We start from the raw sequence: 23444 nt of genomic DNA on the forward strand, positions 1-23444 counted from the left end.
AAAAACTCGTAGCACCTTAGCAACTGCAAAGTAATGCATAAAAACTCGCAACACCTTAGCAACTGCAAAGCAATGCATAAAACTCGCAACACCTTAGCAACTGCAAAGCAATGCACTAAAAACTCGTAACACCTTAGCAACTACAAAGCAGTGCACTAAAAACTTGTAACACCTCAGCAACTGTTGTCAACTGTCCATTGTTGCCAAAGGTTTGACTTTGGCAACAATGAAGAGTTTTCCGTTAAGCTCCTTTTGCGGCTAGTGGTCATGTGGAACCGGATTTTGGGCCAAAGTGAGTTCACATTGGGTGGGACAACCAGAAGTGACAGTGTAGAAGTATTAAACTCCATCGCTTGTCTGCCTGGTTATATATCCTCCATTCAAAGCAGACAATATACACAATTAATGTATAAGCCAACTGCTCCCAATACTTGCACAGTGTGAACTCTTAGAAAACATGCTATGCCCCTACAAACACTATTTGTGAACAGTCCCAGCAGCTACTGAGAGGACACATGTTGATTCTTTTATTTTATAAAGTCAGTGACTGTGAACATGCTCATTCAGTTATTTAAGATCTCCATTAAACACACCAGCTTGGCACTGGCATAATGAGTCTTGTCACCCTCTTAGCCTCTGAAAGTGATAGAATGTTATCTTTCTCTCTTTTCTTGTCTCCTCTGCTTTTCTTGACTGTTTTTTGATAAGCATGGAATCACTCAAGATCGTGAATGTGGTTTCAGTATCAGGAAGCCATTAGACCTTCTGCCCAATAACCTTGTTTTTGGAGAGGATGAAAGCGCCTGTGTGTGTGTGTGTGTGTGTGTGTGTGTGTGTGTGTGTGTGTGTGTGTGTGTGTGTGTGTGTGTGTGTGTGTGTGTGTGTGTGTGTGTGTGTGTGTGTGTGTGTGTGTGTGTGTGTTTGTGTTTGTGTGTGTTTGTGTGTGTGTGTGTGTGTGTGCGTAGGTGGATTTTTCACACAACTTTAAAGTGTAACATACTATATGCATGATACTTGTCATAAGATCTGATCATGAGATTCTGCCATTTTTGAAAAAAAAAAGTATGTTTACTCAGACCATAATTATTCTTTTTTTTTTTTTTTAAACAGAATGTTTCTCAATGCACTGATTTTGCAATACCAGATACTGAACAGAGAAATAATATGGCAAATACATGACCGACATTAACCTCATTCACACTGGGCTCTGATCCCGGCTCAAAAATTTGATCACGGGAACAGACGCAAGTAACTTTGCCGGGATCAATCCCAGGACATATCTGTGTGAACAAAAGCAGAGCCGATATAAGGGTGTGTCGTAGTGATAAACGTATTTATCATGTGAAGGAGAAAGTTTGTGTGCAGAATAGAGATTAAAAAGTTTCACGGTGTACCGTGGTTTAAAAAAGCTTCAGCTGTCATAAACCGTTGCCATTTTTTTAATTCACGGCATTGTGTATGACTCCGATAATTTTTCAGATTGTTTTTTTAAAAACATTCAAGAAATTAATGTCTCCATTGTAAATATCAGTTAAATTATAAAAATAAAAAAGCAATCAGCTAAATTTACAGCTTCACCAACCTGACCTGATCAAATAAATGTATTTAACATTCAGAGTACAGCACACAGAGTGTCTGAACTTTATTTTCCCTCATATATATATATATATATGTATATGTAAATATGGTGATGTAGGAATACTTTCGGTATTTAAAAATAATAATTATGTTACCCAATTTTCTGATTTTGATGAAAATGTGCTGTCTAATGCAGGAAATACTCCAAACCTGAAGTAGGGGAGAGCTGTGTCTTTGTGTATTCATTGTTAGGTGGCAAAATGACACTATATTATAAATTACTTTTGACGTAATATTTTTGTTTATCTTCTATTTATTTTGATCAGATACAGTTGTTTGAGGGAGATTTTATGCTGGATGGTCATGTTACAATGTGTAGTGCCCCACGTTGTAACATTTCACTTTCCATTTTCCAGGTAGATGGTGAAAAGGTACAAGCTGTATTCATAAAACAAGACCACATATTTGTACTAGACATGTGGAAAATGTATATGAAACAAGACAAATACTTTGATCACAAAGTGCATGTACACAAACTTAAGAAAACCAAAAATGTTAGTTTGTGCCCCACTCTCCCACACAACCCTTTTTTTTTTTTTTAAGTGAAAATATGGTGGGTAGGCTTAAGACCCCCTTACATAAGAAACACAAACAGATACACTTTTACCAGTTTTATAATGACTCAATATAACTTTTTAGATGACACAGGGCTTGCAACCTTACAACAGGCCAGACGTTTCCTCATAAGTATTGGCAGTGAAATAAATGTTGTGTTTCGCAAATTCTTCTGCTTCAGTTGTTATGGTGTTGATTCACATTGTTTTTAGATTATTGTGCAGAGTGATCAGATGCATTTTAGATTTTATATCACAAAAACCCAAATTTCACAGTTTTTTGGTCCTGGCACAAAATGACCAGCTAACATAATTTCACTAATCATATCAGCAGCACCTGGGAAAGTGTGAACGAGTACTAGTCAGGTGAAATCACTCTATCATTCTGATTGGATTATAAGAGCAGACTGATTGCTATAAAAGGAGGGAAGAAGGGCTTCCAGTCATTGTGTTCTTGTTAGCAACGTTTACCTCTAAAGAAAGATGTGCAGCCATCATCGCTTTGCATCAAAATGGCCTCACATGCAAGGAAATTGCTGCAAAGAATATTGGACCTGAAAGAACTATTTACTGGATTATCAAGAACTTCAAGGAGAGAGGTTCAACTGCAGTGAAGAAGGCTTCAGGACGTTCCAGAGTGTCCAGCAAGAGCCAGGACCATCTCTTCCTGAGGTGTCAGCTACGGAATCGTGTCACCACCAGTGCAGAGCTTGCACAATATTGGTAGCAGGTTGGTGTGAGTGCATCTGCACACACAGTGAGGTGAAGACTTTTGGACAATGGCTTGGTGTCATGAAGGGCAGCAAAGAAGCCACTTCTCTCCAAGAAAACATCAAGGACAGACTGAAATTTTGCAGGAAGTGCAAGAATTGGACAGCAGAAGACTGATGCAAAGATATTTTCTCTGAAGCCCCCTTCCGACTGTTTGGGACATCTGGAAAATCAGTAGTCCGGAGAAGAAAAGGTGAACGCTACCATGAGTCCTGTGTTGTGCCAACAGTGAAGCATCCTAAGACCATCCATGTGTGGGTTTGCTTTTCATCCAAGGGAGTGGGCCCTCTCACAATTCTGCCCAAAAACACTGCCATGAATAAAGAATGGTATCAAAACGTCCTGCAAGAGCAACTTCTCCCAACAATCCAGGAGAAATTTGGTGATGATCTGTGCATTTTTCAGCATGATGGAGCACCGTGTCACAAGGCAAGAGTGATAATGAAGTGATAATGAAATTTTTGATCCGTGGCCAGGCAACTCCCCGAATCTTAATCCCATAGAGAACCTGTGGTCAATCCTCAAAAGGTGAGTGGACAAGCAGAAGCCCACAAATTGTGCTCAACTCCAGGCACTAGTAAGGCAAGAATGGATCGCCATCAGTCAGGATTTGGCCCAGAAGCTGATATCCAGCATGCCAGAGCGAATTGCAGAGGTTATGAAGAACAAGGGTCAACACTGTAAATATTGACTTTTTTTTGCCAATAAAAGCCTTTAAAACTTGTGAAATGCTTATCATTGTTTTCCAGTATACCATAGCAACATGCCAATACTTTTGGCCACGGCTGTACATTTATTCTTTTAACCCTATAAAGGTCAAGAACAGAAAATAAAGATACAGAAAATCAATTTATTGCTTTTTTCCAACTCATTAGCTTATATTTTCAATTTTACAGCTTGTAGAAATCATGATTGAAAATATGACATTTGCCTCCATTCTTCTCAATGCCTAATCGCAGTGCAATACATACAATGTGTATAATACTAATACATTGTATTTGTAAAGTGCTTTTAAGGCATACAGAAAAAAATGGCAGTGCCAGTCAAAAAAAGACACAAAAAAAAACCACCAATAAATAAACAGCAAATGAATAGCCTAATCCTTTTTTATTGTAATAAATGTTAAAGTCTGAGGATAAAAGGATAGATTGTCGGTGTAGTTTTCTTTATTTTTAGCCCATTTAGAACCAAACTAAGTTACAAATGCGATCACTGAATTGAATACACAAATAAACGGTTGCAGTGCAGTATCATTGAAAATTATTAGTTTTTAAAAATTTTATATTAATAATATTGCAATTCACCTTAATACCTGAATTTTGTTTGTTTGTTTGTTTGACAGTTAGCACTTTCACTTTCAATTAAAATTTTTATTGTCCTTGGGAGACATTTCAGTTGGTAGACAGCAGCCAATAACACAAAAAAAACGAACATCAAACAAAACAAAAATTATCTTATGAGCTTTTTATAAAAGTTGACCTCAATGCCAGAATATAATCAATAAAATTGTCTTTCATGCAAAGCTCCCTACCAGTGAGCTACTCGCCATCCGCGCAGAAGATTAAATTAATCGTCAGTTTACCAGACCCAATATATTTGTTTACAAGAGGATGAAAGAGCCGGCTTCTCGAGAGAAGAGACACAGTTCTCAGTAAACTTAAGACACTGTTCATTAGATGTCACTTTGGTCTTTATATTGTTGTGAATGCGAGCACTGATTATGGGAAAGCTCTTGCAATGTGAATGAACAAATTTTGCAGTCCCAAAACCGTTCCCGACTTTTCCTGGGATTAATGCTGGGATCTCTGTGTGAAAGGGGCTATAGACTTTAAAGGGAAAGTTCACCCCAAAAATGAAAATTCTGACATCATTTACTTACCCTCATGTTGTTCCAAACCTGTATGCTGTTATTTTTTCAGAAGGATACATTTTTGTACAGTATTTATTTTGCTCCTGCCATACAACAGAATAGTGTCACCAAAAGGACAAAAACATTGTAAAGTTGTCCATGTCTGCTTGTGTTCTATATACCAAGTATTCATATAATAGCTTTGTGTGCAGAACACACCAAAATGTAAGTCTTTAAGTCACTTTCATCATCAAATGTGAATTTTGAAGCTGCCATGTTTAAAAAATAAAATTAAAACATTGTTGGTGTGTCATTTATTTTGTAGAACAAAACGTCCATGTATCATTATGTAATGGTTACCACAGACCTTATTTTACACATAAGTTAAAAAATCCATTATAAATTCCCATAGGAAAATCTCGAGGGAACCCATGGCGAATTATTTTCCGGGTTTTTGGACTACAAACTGAACAGCTCTATAAGGCGAAAAAGCAGATAATCCCACCACAAACCAGAAGTTTACTTGAGATGGATTGCAGAAACAAATGTTTTAATAGTGTCACAGAGTCACAGTGTTTACATAGTTTGGGAAGTCAACTTGTGAATGGCTTACCATACTTATAGTTTTCTGCATATTAAACTGTGTGGCAAGGCGGAGGGCGGGGCCGGGTCGTGATCCTACACACCCGGTCCCGTATTAGGCTAATTAAGCCTCCGAGGGATAAAGGTCGACTGCAGAGGATCGTGCGGGAGAGAGAGATCGAGAGAACGGACATGTTCGTCTTGTGTGTGTTTGTGTCTTCTTTTAAGTTTATCATTAAACCATTATTTATATCGTCAAGCCGGTTCTCGCCTCCTCCTTTCCATGGATACCTTTACACTGGTGCCGAAGCCCGGGAAGGAGGAGGGATACGTCGTAGTAGAGTTCTCTTCACTACCGTCCACCCCAACGGAGCAGCCGCGGCCATCTGCCGGGGGACGAGGAGCCCAGCTGCCTGAAAGAGGACGATGGCTGCCGACTGCGAGGGGAGAAGGGGCTCCTAAACGACCGCCTGGAGCAGTCAGGGCCGCTGCCAGGGGCGGAGGAGTTTCCCACCAGCCGCTGAAATGTGGCGGGGTTTAAGACCGCCGACCACGAGCGGGGAGGGGCTCACTGCAGACCGCCTGGAGCGAGAGAACCGCTGCCAGGGGCGGGGGAGACCCCTTCTGTCCCCGAGAACGCGGCGGGGTATTCCGTCCGCCAGGGGCTGGAGGACTGCCTCTGATCCGCCTGGAGAGGCACGGCTGTCGTCCGATAGAGGGTGGAGGAGTGGCCGAGGAACCCCCCATTTTTATTATTTCTGTTTCCCTCCCCTTGTCCCCTCACTCGTCCAGGTAGATGGGGATGACCTAGACCCCGAAGGCGCCGCCATTTGCGCCATTTAGAATTTCAGCCGCCGCCAGCCAATAATTTCGTAAGCCAAATTGAGCCGCCATCTGATAAAGTTTGGCTGAGCCGGCTAGAATTATTTGCATCAAATAATAATTCTATCACATAGTGACATACACACACGAAATATATAAACAATACACGAGATCTATTTTCCCACTGGATTCATAACAGCATAGTCTTGTGCTCGTTGCTACAATACACAGACTCACAGTGAATTGATCGACCAATTAAAATTGCTCGCTTTTCCGCTCAGAAGAAGCTGATGCATTTTTTCTCGCGACTGAGGTGAAATGGCGGAAAGAAGCAAGCAAGGTAATTTTGATCTCACTTCTCACATACTTTCCTAATTCCTACTTACTTTTTTTTTAACTTAGGCCTACCCAGACTTTTGTTAAATCTTCAGGGCACGGTTGCACAAACACCTGAATCAAAGATTGATGTTATGAACCAAATATTCTGGAACGGAGAGATTTATAGCACTGAACGTGATATTACTGCAGTAACAAACAACCGCTTCCACATTGCTAATTCACGACGCATGCTTCAGTGTACATTGAAGTGAAATGTGCAAAACTTTGTCCAAAATAATACTGATAACAGTGTGTGTTTATATTAAGGCGAGACACGGCAGGCAAAAACATCGCTTTTTTTTTTTACTGGTCAATTTTGAGATTTTTGGATATTTGTCTTCAATAACATGTCTTCTTTCAGACTTGTGGTGAAAAAAGTCTGAAATACACATTTACTACACTTCGCCTGTTTAGCGCCTGTAGATTTCTCATAAATTCAACAAAAGTTTGCGTTCTTAATCAACATACTTCTCCGCGATCTCTGCCGCCACTCACCCTCTCATCACATGCACCGTTAGGAAACTCTCTCTTCTGTACAATCCTGTTGGATCCAAATATGGTCATTTCCTTTTTATCAGCAACCAATCGTGGAAAGTAAAAAGACAGAATGCGCGATCTCATTGGCTGATGATAAATCTTTAAAGCCCGTTTTCTCAAAATAACCTTTCTCTCATACTCCAAGTCCGAAATCTCCACTTCAGTAGTACCTAGTTATATTATGAAGACATTTACAGAGGGATTTGTAAATATATTATTCCTAGCCTGATATAAATAACATTTTATTCAAAAAACATGGCGAAAATCATTATATTCTGATTTACAGGATAACAAAAGTAGATATCCATAAATCCCTCTATAATTTTTTTCCCATCTAATATGTGAACACAATGAAAAAAATATTTTTAACCTGGCTTTATCCAATACTCAGATTTCGTTTTTTTAAATATATGCAAATTAGCACATATTTAATTAGATATTGCCTAATTTGCATATTTAAACATTAAATTAAAGAAAACTTGTAATACATTTTTTTCTCATCTTAATGTAACTAATCAACTGGGAAAGTTTCATGGTGATATCTGCTAGTTAAAAATTTTACCCTATTCAACCGTAGTGTCTCGCCTTAACTATAAAGTTGAACAGCGAATTACTGTACATGTCATAAATATATGCATAACGTTACTCCGTGAAGTTTGACAAGTGTGCATTCTTACACAGCATCAGGGACATTATTCACTAACGTTACAGTGGCTATTGAATGCGCCTAGCACTATAGCAAATATGTACATACGTTGTGAAAGTAAAATCTGGTGTTTGATTTATTACATTGTATTGCATTTTGTAGAAATAAAGTGTAAGCCATGCATTGCTTGGAAATATTGAGATCTAGTAAATCAGTATAACATAGACATCTGTAGACATGAAGTGGCAGCTTCAGCCATTTGCAGCTATGAAAAGTTTGGCGGCTGCAGCAGCCATTTAGGTTTTGGCTGAGCCGGCTAGCCAGCCAATAACTTCATCAGCCAGCCATTATTCTCAAAACAAATGGCTTCGGGCTCTAGGATGACCTGCCGGCAGACTAGACTTAAAGCACGCCCTCCCCAGGGAAAGGGGGGGGGGGGGTGTACGTCAGGCCGGGGGCTCCCCAGCCTGAGAGAACGAGGGAGGAATTTGGCAGGGCGGAGGGCGGGGCCGGGTCGTGATCCTACACACCCGGTCCCGTATTAGGCTAATTAAGCCTCCGAGGGATAAAGGTCGACTGTAGAGGAACTTTCCATTGATACCTTTACAAACTGGTATAGGTATTTTAACATTGAATCATCTTTTAAGTCAGGGATTGCCACATGCAACAAGAATTATGCATTTATTTTAAATGTATAACTTTGCGTCTTTGGACTTTGAAGCCTAAAATAAAATGATTTTTGGCTTATTGTTGGCTAATATGTTTAGTTCCTTGACCTGATTCCAACGTAATGTTGAGAAAGCTGACTTTTCATTCATAAAGGCAGATGGAAATTAAGAATTGTTCACACATCTTTGGTTTTCTGTCTATGAAGGGGTACTTGAGCCTTACTGATGGTGCTGTGGGGGTACTTACAGCAAAAAAGTTTGGGAAACACTGGATTAACAAAGGAAAAATGGCAGTCCACTCAAGTCAAAGTAGTGAAAAGATTCATAATTCTTCCCTGTGCTCACTTGATTGCATTATTGTGATTGAATAAAAATAACTAATATCATTTCAATCTTTAAAAGTTTAATATTTTATCCAGTATATTAAAGGGATAGTTCATCCAAAAATTATAGGACCCACTTTATATTTGGTGACCTTAACTACTATGTACTTAACCATTTGATACAATGCAGTTGTTATGTACATACATGTTGTTGAATTGTTATTACGATTATAATATCTGCCTTTTATTACATTTGTAGTTACACTGTTAACATTACCCAACCCAACCCTTACCCCAAAACATAACTCTAACCCCTAATTCTAACCCTAATCCTACCCTTACTCCTAAATCTACCCTCACCTCAACCTCAGTAGCAGCAATAGTAGTTACGGCCACCTAATATGAAGTGTGACCAAATTATTTAATTAGTTATTTACTCAGTCTTGTGTTCTTCTAAACCAATATGACTTTCTTTCTTTTTCGGTAAACAAATGGAGACATTTTGAAAGAAAATTCTGCTCACTGATGTAATACAATTGAAATGGATGGTAGCCACCTCTTCAAACTTCAAAAGGAAGCATAAGTACAATAAATAAGTCTAATAAATTATTGTATGCAACCCATGTCTTGTTCTGAAGGCATACGATAAGATTTGATGAGAAACCTGAAATCGAATTGATTATTTTGTCTGATTGTTGCTCTCCTGTGGGCATTCATGAGACTGCACAAGAGCAGCAGTTATGAACTCACTTGTGTTGTACAATCAACCACCACAAAGATATTAAAAACAAAAAACAACTCACAAACCAGAGAACAGAACTTACTAAAGAGTTTGAAGTCTGTGGCGGAATGATCCGCCCCTCCGGCTTGTCATCGTCACCCCGCCTCTTAAGGCCGCCCTTCAGCCAGGCTCACGATGGGAGTTGGGCAGAAGAGAGAGAAGAGGTGCATAATTAATAAGACTCGTTTTGACAGACCTGTTGAGAATAATGCTTCATTACCGCTGTCTTTAAAATGCAGAGCGCACCTCTTCTTGGGGAGCTGGCTTCAAATTTCCATGTGTGCACACACTGGCATCCTTGGCTTCCCGGGACCAGAGCTGGAAGGGTTCAGATGAGTGGATGCACCACCGGACCCGCTCCTCGGACCCCCGGGCCAGGTAGATGAGTCGCCGGGGGAGAACAGCTCACGTCGCAACCGACAGGCTAGAGGCCGTGCCGCCTTCCCCTCTTACCTGCTGCGGGCCTGGGAAGTCAGGCCTCCAAGGATGTCACAGCCCCTCGTGCCATGGACCCTGGAGGGGAGTGTGAGTGGCCGACGGACCCAGCTCATTCCTTGGGCCATTTCATGGACACTACCCTATCCTTCACGAAGCCCTGTCTCACCACGAGGATGCTCCTCAGATGTCCCCCTTTGTTATGAACACTACCCCCGGATACTTTATAAATGCCTCTCCAAGGCTTGACGCCACACCCACTGTGTCTGTCTCGTGCTCACCCACCACAAATCAAAGAGGAGATGCATTTCTATGTCCAGCCATATTTGTTTGTACCAGAGTGCTCAGAAATCAAACAGAGAGATAGAGGAGGCTGAAGGCCTAACCAGACTGCAAATTACATGCAATAAATGTTATCTTTTCTATGTTAATCAGAGTTTTTGTCCTAACCAGCCACAATGAGCAAAGGGAAATTCTGGGTTTCTATTTTCGGCATCGAACCATGCAGCCCTATCCACTGTGAGCCGGAACTGGTCAAAAAAAAACATTGTCATAACAGTATATTGAAGCCAGCATCTCACTATCTGGTTAAAAACTAATTGATTTTGGCCAAGCATGTCACACCTACCGACTGTTTTGCTGAGGTTTTGCTCTCTTCAGTTTTGTCACACATACACCAGTTCAGAATGGAGAAGACCTCTACCTTTCTCTCCAATTATTCCACTTCACTTTTGGTAAGTGAAACATCCAAAACCACCAAAACACTATGGTCTCATGTACTCTTTGTCTTACTTTGGCTTCTTTGTGTATGTGCAGCTCTTCAGTCTCTCTCTCAGTTAGATTTTTCATTTGATACTCTAGTTTATACAGATAAGGCCGGTCATAGAAATGCTCTTGTGCACTCTCATGAATGTGGAGAGTAGAGCAACGGTCAGTCAACATTTTCATAAATAATCAATTAGATTTCAGTTTATTTCACATCAAACCTTATTGTATGCCTTCATGAAATTATTTATTAGACTTCTGAATTATACTTTGGTGTCCTTTTTAAACTTGAAGAGGTGGTCACCTTCCAATGCCATTGTATGATATCACTGAGAACAACTTTTTCTTTTTTTACTTTGTGTTCAGAAAAAAAAGTCATATTGGTTTAAAAACAAGATGGGTGAGTAAATAATAAATGAATGTTCCTACCACCCTTTGAGTCACAAGTTTGAATCCACCTGGATTGAGGCAAGTCACTACGGCACCACGAGGACATCGAGCGCATTGGGAATTGGGCATTCCAAATTGGGGAGAAAAGGGGGAGTTTTAAATAATGTAAATGTAAATAAATGAATGTTCATTTTTGGTTGAACTATCCCTTTTTAAAACATACACATGGGGGCATGAAAATGTATTGCATAACAGAAATGACCTAGGAAATGTATTGCAGGTTTTTGTAATCTGTGGAAATGTCTAGTAAGGGTTAATATCCTCGGCCTTGTTAACCGCTGCAAGTATTTGCTTGTTTTGTATGTGTGTGTGTAGACACACACCCACTCATTCTCTCTAATGACAGCAATGAACATGTCCAGGCATGGTTTAGTCTTAGAGTTAATGTGCTATTTTTTTTTCTCACAGGTTAAATTCATGGTGAGTTTATCAGAAATAATGATAATAAATTGCTTTCTGGCCCATGTCAAAAGTCCCCCCCTCAAGTCTCTATGATATTCTATGATAGTTTGTCCTTCAACTCAAGTCTATATGATTTTTAAATTTTTTTTGTGCATGTTTTTTTGTTCACCTGTCTAAACTGGTCTGATCGTTTAGAAAAAAAGTAATAGCCAGCCTGAACTCATGACAATATTGTGACTGTGTTGACATGTCTGCAAAATGAAGCGGTTCCTTAAACGTATCACGGCAGTTCAATGGTCACATCTCCACAGAGTGGTGCTAAAAACTAATACATTTTTTTCTTAAACAGATAATGCATTAATTGTAGGTTAATGCTCTATCATGTTAGGGTTAATACCGCCCTACCCTAAACCTAAACCTTACTGATAGTGTTGTAAACAGCAAATATTAGATGAAAAATTCTATTTTTTTGTCTTACCAAGCACTACTAATTTCTATATAACTAATTTCAGACACACTATCGCCAATTTTCAGCTATAACTAAACAATGTGTTAAGAGAACAAAACACTGTGAGAGAATGATTCGTTGCTTTGATCACCTGTAGAAGTGAAGAAGCTTTGCATGTGTGATAAACACATATATTTTAGAGAAAAAAAGGAAACAAAAGACAGTCAAAGTGTCAGAACAGCATGAATACAGTGCAGGAGGTGTGAATTTCCCACACTACAGACAAATGCTCTCACCTGGCAGCTTAATTTTCTTTCTGAAGTGCTCTAATAGTTGTTTCATAAATTGGGCCAGTCGTGGGCTATAGAGAATTTCTGCTGCATATACATATGAGGCTTTTCCTTAAATTAAACCTCTTTTTCTGCAAATAGTGCAGACCTCTTTATACTATACTCCGTTTGATCTCTCAATTCCGTGGTCTTTACTACCATTGGCTTATTTTATTTTTCTTTTTGATTTATTTTGCAAAATTCGGAGAGACTTAATCTGATTCGAACTTGTGACTCCAGGTGTGGTAGTCAGTGTCTTTACTTGCTGAGCTACCCAGGCCCCCACTAAGAGTGGCTTTGATCAGAATATACACTACCTGGCAAAAAAAAAATTCATTATGGCACGCATTCATCATAGAATTACATTTACATTTATGCATTTGGCAGACGCTTTTATCCAAAGTGACTTACAGAGCACTTATCACAGGGACAATCCCCCCGGAGCAACCTGGAGTTAAGTGCCTTGCTCAAGGACACAATGGGGGTGGCTGTGGGGATCAAACCAGTGATATTCTGATTACCAGTTTACCAGTTATGTGCTTTAGACCACTACACCACCACCACTCATTGTTTCGACATCTTCATGCAACGTCACAACAATTATTTCTGTTAGAGCTCGACCGATACGATACAGATTTTAGAGGGGGGAAACTAACTGATTACCGATATGGTGGCTGATATAGATTATTTTTGAGCTGAAATGAAAACAGACCTTTTCTATTGTGCACCGATTTTGCACCAATATGACTATGCAAATGTACTCAGAAGGTTGCTTTCTTAAATTTTTTAAAGAATATTTGACACTATTTGTATACAGTACATTGCCATCAAATTCTAGAAATGAACACTGAGAAAATAAAGAATAAATAAAAATACAATAAATAGCAAACAAAAAATCAGTACTGTATGTTTAGTATCAGTCAAATGCTGACCATTCAAATAAAGAATACATTTAAACACAATAAATAGCTAAATAAACACCAGTACTGTATGTTCAGTATCAGTCATTTGCTCTCCATTTAAATAAATAATACATTCAAATAAAGTAAATAGATTAAAAAAAAATCAGTATTACTGTTTAGTATCAGTCAAATGCTGACCATTAAAATAAATAATAAATTCAAATATAATAAATAGCTAAATAAACATCATTACTGTATGTTTAGTATCAGTCAAATGCTTACCATTAAAATAAATAATAAATAAAAATAAAATAAATAGCTAAATAAACATCAGTATTACTGTTTAGGATCAGTCAAATGCTGACTATTTTAATACTGCCATTAGGGGCAGGTTGTAAAACAAGAAGCATTTACACCTGCCGAGACAAGCGATAAAAGCGGCAGATGTTACACTATATTCTGTTATACAAGTTCAGGGGAAACTTTCAATGGTGGAAAACCAGACTTTTAAATATTACATTTTGTAAATGCAATGTCTGGAATTGTCCGGTTGAAGGGGGTACCAAACTGTGAATCCTGAACAAAAAAATTTGGTGAATACATGTTTACACATTTGCTTCCATTCAGCTGAAAAGCAATGAAAGTAGCTACGTGGTTAGCTAGTTAGCTGTAAGCTTGTTGTCATGGAGAGTAAAAGATGGACTTGATTTACTTTCTGGCATTGCGTCTCACCAACTAGGTAACAACGTAGCATGAGATCAACACTCAACAAACACAATCCACCACAGCACCGTTGTCTGTTGAGCTGCAAAAAGATGCTCTGATGTTTACCTTTCAATCTGCTATGTTACTGACTGCACTGACAAACCATAGCTGGCTAACATAGCAAAAAGATGTGATAAACATGAGCGACATGGCTGTCAGGGACAGGGTTGACATTTTATTAGTTATATTGAAAAGGGAAAATGATGGGGTCATTGTTTATTAACTTTCCAATATGTATTTCACAAACTAGTTAGCAACTTACCGAGAAGACACCGCTTAACTCCGCACCACTTAACACCGCACTGCTTTACTCTGCCCTGTCTGCGCCCCACCGAGAGCGAGAACCATATTATACCGACCACGAGGAGGTTGCCCCATGTGACTCTACCCACCCTAGCAACTGGGCTAATTTGGTTGCTTAGGCAGCCTGGTTGACACGCCCTGGATTCTAACTCATGACTCCAGGGGTGGTACTAAGCGTCAATACTCGCTGAGCTACCCAGGCCCCCCAGCTTTAATACATTTTAAAACATTTTGTGCTGTAGATCATTTCAGACTTGGGTGTGCTATTTATTTTTATGTATATATATATTTTAATTTATAAATTTATTTTTGTTTGTATATACATTTCTTTTAAAAATATATATATGATTCAAGTTTGAAAAATCTTTGCCATTTGAAAATGTTTGCTGTTCAGATTCTGACAGTGAGCGTGTTTACATGCACGCTTCTACACCGATTATGGCTAATAAGCCGCAACATGTGTGATCTTGTAAATTCCTTAATATGACTGGGCGACATGATGATAAATATCGTGGTGATGATATAAATTGTCAGTCGATAGAGATTTTGATTTATCATGTAAATCGCAATATGTAAATACCCATGTGTAGGGCGTCTGTGTATTTATCAGTGGGCAAGGAAGAGGACACTGCTCCAAAACCATCATAATGACCATCGTTATGTTTGGAGGAAAATGGGTGAGGCTTGCAAGCTGAGGAACACCATCCCAACCGTGAAGCACTGGGGTGGCAGCATCAGGTTGTGGGGTGCTTTGCTACAGGAGGGACTGGTGCACGTCATAGAATAGATGGCATCACGAGGAAGGAAAATGATGTTGATATATTGAAGCAACAGATCAAGACATCAGCCAGGAAGATTTAGCTCAGTCACAAATCGGTCTTCCAAATGGACAATGACCCCAAGCATACCTCCAAATTTATGACAAAATGGCTTAAGGACAACAAAGTCAAGGTATTGGAGTGGCCATCACAAAGCCCTGACCTCAACCCGATAGAGAATGTGTGGGCAGAACTGAAAAAGGGTGTGCGAGCAAGGAGGCCTACAAACCTCAGTTACACCAGTTCTGTCTGGAGGAATGTGCCAAACGTCTAGCAACGTATTGTGAGAAGCTTGTGGAAGGCTTCCCAAAACATTTGATCCAAGTTAAACTATTTTAAGGCAATGCCACCAAATGCTAACACAGTGTATGTAAACTTCTGAACCACTGGGAATGTGATGAAAGAAATAAAAGCTGATATAAATTATTCTCTCTACTATTATTCTGACATTTCACATTCTTAAAATAAAGTAGTGATCCTAACTGACCTAAAAGGGAATGTTTTCTACGATTAAATGTCAGGAATTGTGAAAAAATGTGTTTAAATGTATAAGGTGTATGTAAACTTCTGACTTCAAATGTAAATGTCAAACTAACTAATTAAAAGTATTTAATTCATTGAAGGAATCAAAAAAAATAAAAATAAACATTACAATATGGTTATTTAATATAAACCTATTTTTAATTCTTTTGATCCAGAACAAAATTACTATATCGCGATATATTGTGTTATTGTGATATAAGATTTTGTTCATATTGCCCACCCCTATACCTTAAATTGTTTATTACCGTACCCCAATGAAGGAAATCTGTTTAAGGAAAAATGTATCAACCCAGGTAGATTTTTACCAATTACACTGATATGGTTTTGCATGTAAACACCTTTACTACCATTCTTTCTGGCTTATCCGATTATGCAATTGTTGTGTGCATGTCCGTTCATGTTTTGGCGTCAAAAGCAGAGAATAATCAGATTATTTCAAATCTCATGTAAACTCAGATTTCTTGCAAAGTAAATTTTTACTGTGCTTTTAATTGCACTCAATGATTTCGTCTTTGTACTATTTGCATACAGAATTGTGATTGGACTTATTTCTTGCATCACATCAATTTTTCCAATTGATGCCACTTTTACACTGGAAAGAAAGATTGTTTTTGCGTTATGTGTTAATTCTCTTACATATCCAGCAGAAAACACGTTCCATGCTGAGTGCCAGGACAATGGCAAAGACGCTCTGAAGCAACATTAATGCAGCTCAAAGCCAAAAATCTTTAACACCAATCTTTTGCTGCCTGCAACCAGTGGAATTTCCTTAAGATCTGGTATTTGTTTGTTTCAGAACTCTATAAAGGTGATGTTTAAGTGTCTGTGGAAGAACTGTGAAAAAGTCCTCAGCACCTCCTCAGGGATCCAGCGTCACATCCGCACCATCCACCTGGGGTAAGTGCCAATCACACCAACACCAGAGACAGGTGGACACGATTGTCCTCCTGGCAAAAAAATACAAGAGACAGGTGGGCAAGTGTGCCATCCAATTTGTGATCCAGCTGGCAGTTCAAAATCAGGAAAACACCGTAAAATTATGCAGATGACACAAAGGATCTTTTTTTTAAAACAGCAACAACTACAACATTAAGAAGTTAAAGGGATATTTCTATTTAAATACAGTGGAAATCTAGGAAGCCACCATAAAGTTAAAGGAATAGTTCATCCAAAAATGTAAATTCTCATAATTTACTCATCCCAGATGTATGACTTTCTTTCAAGATTTTTAGAAGTATATTTCAGCTCTGTAGATCCATACAATGCAAGTAAGTGAATGGGTGCCAAAATGGGTGCCCACACTTCTCAAATCACTTGTGAAAACATTGATTTAACCACTTGAGTCGTACGGATTACTTTTATGCTGGCCTATGGTTTTTGGAGCTTCAAAATTTAGGCACTCATTCACTTGCATTGTATTGACCAAAAGAGTGGATAAATTCTTCTAAAAATCTTTGTTTGTGTTCTGCTGAAGAAAGAAAGTCATACACCTGGGAAGGCATAAGAGTGTGTAAATGATAAGAGAAGTTTAATTTTTGGGTGAACAATTCCTTTTAGGTTGTTTGTTATATGAAACTGAGGTATGAGTGGAAATACGTTTCTGTGGTAATTGACAGCTTAACTTGTATGCAACCTTTTTAAAGTTGAACTGATTTGTGAGTGGAGAAAGATTTTGATTCTTTTGAAGGGTGCAATTTATCATTGCCAGCCTCTAAAGATGGGACAGCACTAGTGTCCTCTTCCCTTACTCAGCACCATAACAGGAGGTAGAGAGGGAATCACATTCTGATGGCTGTAGTAAGGGTGTTTTTATAGCCTCATGTTGCTATGTGACCTTACCAAGCAAATATAAGCTTCAGTTATGATGTTGGCACTGATGCCCCCTGCTGGTTGCTTGACTATCTGTAAGAGATGATGTTTATGATTGCTAATCAGCAGACGTTTTTCATCGGCTTGCTACTTGACCAAGGATACTTAAGGACTCACTAACTCTCTAGGTCATTGAACACCCCTCCTGAGAGTCAAATCTCTTGGCTAACAGCCCTAAATATTATCCTTTAACTATTAAACAGGATGTTTCTTTGTGTGTAATCCATTCCACAAACAGATTCATGCTTCATGTCTTTGTATGGGGTTGTAATAAATTATAGATATAAAAATAAATATAATAGTATAACATAAATATAATATAAATATATCATATAAAATGTATATAATAGTTATAAATATAATCTAGAGCTGTTGGTAATAGTTATGTTTAGCCAAGCACTGAATTTTGCATATAAATCAGGGAATTTCATGAATATTACATGAGTAATTAGTATTTTTTTTTTCTCTAATTGATTCAAAGATTCAAAGATACAACCTAGGATACGATGGGACACATCCTCAGTGAAGTTCCTGAGGTCATCGGGTGTTTCGGGTCTTTCAGCATACACCAGGGCTCAACGCTAAGGATTTTTTCTACTGGCCTGGTCAGGCCAGTGCTTCAGATTTTTACTGGCCCTGCCAAAAATTTCACTGGCCCCAACACAAAAAATGATAAAGAGCTGTTTTTACCATCATGGCTTTAAAAATTTGTCCGAAAATAATTATTTTTTATATATATTATGTTTTTAAGACAATGTCCCAACAAAATTAATCACATATAGAATTTGCAAGATATGATTTATGCCTTATGTAATCCCATATAAGCGCGGTACAGATATAAAGTCATAAATGCATCATATTAACCTCAGCCGTCCTGCCATTTACACTTGTGTTTTTAAGCAAAGAGTTCTGTTGTGCAGATGATGGGTTTTCGGTCACCCGTTTAGTCATACTGTCATGCAGTTTCACAGACCACATTTCAAAAACTGCAAGATCATGTAGATTTACACTCTACAATATCAGGAAGATAAGACCCTTCCTCTCTGTACATGCCACACAACTGCTCGTTCAGTCCCTTGTCATAACTAGACTGGACTACTGTAAAGCTCTCATTGCAGGCCTTCCTGCATGTGCTATTAGACCTCTCCAAATGATCCAGAATGCAGCAGCACGTCTGGTCTTTAATGAACCTAAAAGAGCACGTTACACCACTCTTTGTCTCTCTCCACTGGCTGCCGGTTCATGCACGTACTAAATTCAAGGCCCTGATGCTGGCATATAAAACAGTCACTGGGTCTGCTCCAGCATACCTAAAAACATTTATGCAGAGCTACGTTCCCACCAGAAGCCTGCGGTCGGCTAAGGAACGTCGCCTTGTTGTACCAAAACAAAGAGGCACCAAAACACTTTCCCGGACTTTCAGTTTCATCATACCACGGTGGTGGAATGACCTTCCCAACTCAATCCGGGAAGCTAACTCACTCTCTATCTTCAAAAAACGGCTAAAAACACATCTTTTCCAAAAGCACTTAACCGGTCACTAAAAAAAAAAAAATTATTTACATTTCTTGTTGCACTTAAATCTGTTTTGTATACTATTCTGATGATAGTGAAACTTTGTAATATGGCACTTTTTGTACCACTGTCTCCCTAAGATGATTCGCTGATGTTCTTCCTCTTTTGTAAGTCGCTTTGGATAAAAGAGTCTGCCAAATGAATAAATGTAAATGTAAATGTAAATGTCATGCAACTTTTGGCCATGTTTAGTGTAATCACACAAAGGATCAAAGATTTTAAGAGTTTAAAGATGTGATTATTGGCTGAATGTAATAAACATATGAATCCCAGAGAAGAGACTTCCAAATCAGTTGTTGCATGTACTATACATTAGGGGGATATTAGGCTTAATCTGTGAATTAAGAATGTGTATATAACATGAAATCAGACAACCTAAAGACCAACACATCCTGATTCACAAAGCACAAAAATAAAAATACCTGTATGCTCCAGAAATGAGAAATGTAACTGGTGTTTCATGAGGATGGTATGAAGTAGACTGTTTTGAATATTGATCTTCACCCTGCAGCTAAACAGTTCTGATAATAATATCCTAATAGCCATAGTGATCTTGCTTCTTTTCATATCAAAACCCATTATCATGTTGAATTAATGTTTACGTTTTGAAACATTAAATGTATACTTACATTTTGGATACTGAGCAGTTCGTGATTTCCAGGCAAATGTATAACCGGGGTTTAATAAAGTTTATTACGTGTCATTCGGCGCTTCATCTCTAAAGGCGAATTAATGAGAGAAAATGTGCTTCTTTTTTTTACAGTGGGAATAAATCTAGCGATCTGTCCCTTTAGGGGAGTGCATGCATTTGAAACAGTCTACGGTGCACAGAGAGAGATAATGATGAGACATATGCACGGAGAGACATGGATTTTCAGTCCTATAGAATGAATCTTGATTTTTTTGTGTTCAAATGTGTGGATTACTCCTTTTCACCAACATGTAAAAACGATGTCTGTCCAAGGTAGTCTCAACCAGCTTGTGGGGTATTGAGCCGTATGCATTGGCGAGGTCAAGCCAAAGCACAACCAGGTCTCCCATCCCTTCAAGCACCTCCCTGATCAGAAGAGAACTCTGGTGTGTTTTAGGCACCCTGGATCTCCAAGAATGCCAACTTTCTGTATCGAGGTAGGGAATCTTTAGGAGGAGGTTTGTCATCCTTCTGAGAAGCGAGATGGATCAGAACTGTTCCAGCTTGGTTGAGTTCTCTTCCTTAGGTATCCAGACACCCTCCGCCTGCTTCCACTGGTCCGCTACCACGCCCTTGCGCCAAATCACTTGCAGGCTTTTCCAGAGGATTCTAAGGAGTTCTGGGCAGCGCTTGTACACTTTATAGGGTACTTCACTGGGTCCTGGAGTGGAGCTGGCTCTAGCTGCCTTAACACCTCCTGCAATTCCATCCAGGTGGGCTCTCTGGTGTTGAACTCCAACGTGGGAGATGGTATGTCCAAAAGGGCTTTCAGATGCCCTAGCTCTTGCTCTCTATTAGGGTCACTCAGGGTGTTGTGCAGGAAGTGTTCTACCTCTTCCTTAGAGCAGGCAAGACAGCTGCTATGCTTCTGCCCTATCAGCTGCTTTTAAAATTCAAATGGATCAGCTATAAATGCACTCCGCTTCCTGACTCTCTCTCTCTCCTCCCCCTCCTATGCCATTCTGCTCTGCGCAGGGACATGAGCTTCCTCCTAATGATGTTACGAAGCTCAGCCAGTGTTGGTTTCTCCTCCTCAGTTGCTACCATGAACTGTCTTGCCAGTGGCACCAGTCTTTGTGTTGGCTGCTGAACTACTCTGCTGAGAGCCAGAGGGCTTAGTGCTTGGTGTTTCTGGGCTCTGTGGGGTGTCGCCTTCGTCTCACCAGGAGTGGATCCTGTGCACTGTACTGCTCTCCGTTGCGCCAAGCATTTCATTCAGGTCTGATGAATTTTAAGGCTGCGCTCGTTCTTACAGATCTTGCCACAAATGCACCTTTCAGATTCTGCTGTCGATAATCCATTTGCCAAGGTCTTCATCGTTAGGTCTGTCATATTGTGGTGCACACCCTCCCCGCACACCCCCACACCCCTCTTTCTCCCCTGGGGGTATGTCTCTGTGAGTCGATCTGTAGCTCTGTTGGGTTCTTCCTCACGGAAAATGCAAGTTGGGATGCTACCCCTTTCTGTCCCGGTTGGCATCTTTCCGAGCTGTCGACTGTCTCTCCAGTTGTCACCAATTTGATTTCGGTGGTCACCAGCCAGTTCCTGGGTGTCACCGGCTGAGCCAGTTTGAATGATTCAAAGATGCATCCTAGGATGCGCTGGGACACATCCTCATGAATATTCCTGAGGTCATCTGTTTTTTTGGGTCTTTCACCATCATAAACCCTCGCTCAGGCGATCCAGCCAGGGTTGATCAAACCCTGCTGCTTGTGTCCCAGTAGCATTGGCCCACGGATCAAACCGGATTGGCCCACGGATCACGCGTCCAGATCTAAAGCAATCTGGAGGCCCTCTCTTCAGCCTCCATGGTAGATTTGATGGCTTTCCTTTTTGAAGCCCAAGTGATGCCAATTAGAGTGTAGACCTTGCACAGTGAGCAGCCAGCAAAGCCTCTACACCCCACTTCAATGGGCTCAGCATGCTTTCCAGCCTCTCCTCCGACACTGATCAACCAGCTCCTGGTACTTGAACCAGTTCCGCTCATTTGCCTCTTCTATTCGGTCCTCCCAGGAAACTGTCAGCTCTATCAGGAGTTCTTCTGGCCTCAACAAAGTTGCCATAACGTGGTCTGGGAACTTGAGCTGCCTCCCCAAGTCGACTAGCAGCTCCCAGTTTGACGAAGAGGTGAGCAAACAGGCTACTGATCTGGGCTGTGACTGGGCTGACAAAGTCAATATTCCTCTGACCATGTACATGCTAGTTGTTGGCTACGGCTTTGGAGATGGCCTCTTCAACTGTCTTTAGTACTTGGTCATGTCGCCAGTGTAGCGGCCCTCCCCCAAAGCTGTTGGGCAGCTGCTGAGGATGTGCTGGAGTGAACCTTTTCTGGGGCACAGAGGACATGCTGGAGAACCACACTTGCCCCAGACGTGGAGATTTGCTGGTCTAGGTAAGACATCATACACAGCTTGGACCATGAGCTTGTTCCGCTGGGGTTCTACCTGCCAGATATCAGTCCAGGAGATCTTCCTCTCCAGTGGACCCTCCCACCTTGTCCAAGCTCCCTCTAATTAAATTAGAAATTACATTTTATATAAAGAAAATTTATTGACATTTTTTGCATTGCAACATTATTTTTGTGATAATTTAATACATTTAAAAAAAAGTATAATTCTCATTACTGTAAAACTGTCAATAAATGTATGGGTCATATTTTTTATTACAAAAACTTAATAATATAAAATGTCAATTTTTGTATTGTGAAATTATTTTTGTGACAATTAAGCCATTTCCCCCAAATTATCATTACTTGAATATCAAAAATCTCATTCACATTACCATAAAATGTATATGAAATTTCCTGATAATATTTATTTTTAGAAAATGTAATTAGTAATTCAATTTTAAATAAAGGAAATGGAGCCTAATTGTAGGACCTTTATTATTATTTTTATTTTGCATTTTGAAATTATTTTTGTGACAATTAAGCATATTTTCTCCTAAATTATAATTACTGTAAAAAAAAATAAAATAATAAAAAAAAAACTAATTCTCAATACTGTAGAACTTTCAAGGAATGTCCGGGTCATATTTCTTATTTAAAAATATAATAAAAATTATTTATTTATTTTCATTGCAAAATAATTTTTGTGAAAATTAAGCCTATTTTATCCTAAATTCTAATTGCCATAATAGAAGAAAAAAATTTTAATTCTCAATACTGTAAAATTGTCACAAAATGTACAGTAAATATATAACTTTTTTATTTTTTGGCATAAAAGCAAAGATAATTCGATTTGTTTCCATAATTCGATTTGTGAGATTCCCCAAATAAAAAATATCACTCCTCCAAAAATATAACATTTAGTTTTATATGTGTGTGTTCGTGTTTTCAGTCGAAATGGAGACTCTGACTACAGTGATGGTGAGGAAGATTTTTACTACTCTGAAATCGAGGTGAACATGGACACACTTTCGGATGGGCTGTCCAGTCTCACACCCACCTCACCCACTACATCCGGGCCACCCCCTGTCTTCCCTGTCCTGACCTGTGATACGCCTCGATCCGAGCCCGCTCACACCCCTCTCAGCCAATCAGCACCATCGGCGCTGTGCCACATCCGCACTGACCACGCTTACCAGGTAACATTATCCTAA

The 23444-nt window shown here is 39.4% G+C and overlaps 1 protein-coding gene across 3 annotated transcripts in view; it reads left to right on the forward strand.

The window, feature by feature from the left end:
- The window catches only part of LOC127618600 (zinc finger protein 704-like), a 110011-nt gene that overhangs the window by 79793 nt on the left and 6774 nt on the right, over window positions 1-23444 (forward strand). For all 3 annotated transcript variants that reach the window (XM_052091165.1, XM_052091167.1, XM_052091166.1), the window contains exons 5-6: window positions 16506-16606; window positions 23183-23429. In XM_052091165.1, coding sequence (XP_051947125.1) covers window positions 16506-16606; window positions 23183-23429 — 348 coding nt within the window. The remainder of the gene's footprint in view (window positions 1-16505; window positions 16607-23182; window positions 23430-23444) is intronic.

Source organism: Xyrauchen texanus, chromosome 25 (genome assembly GCF_025860055.1).
Source record: "Xyrauchen texanus isolate HMW12.3.18 chromosome 25, RBS_HiC_50CHRs, whole genome shotgun sequence".
NCBI classification, from domain to species: Eukaryota; Metazoa; Chordata; class Actinopteri; order Cypriniformes; family Catostomidae; genus Xyrauchen; species Xyrauchen texanus.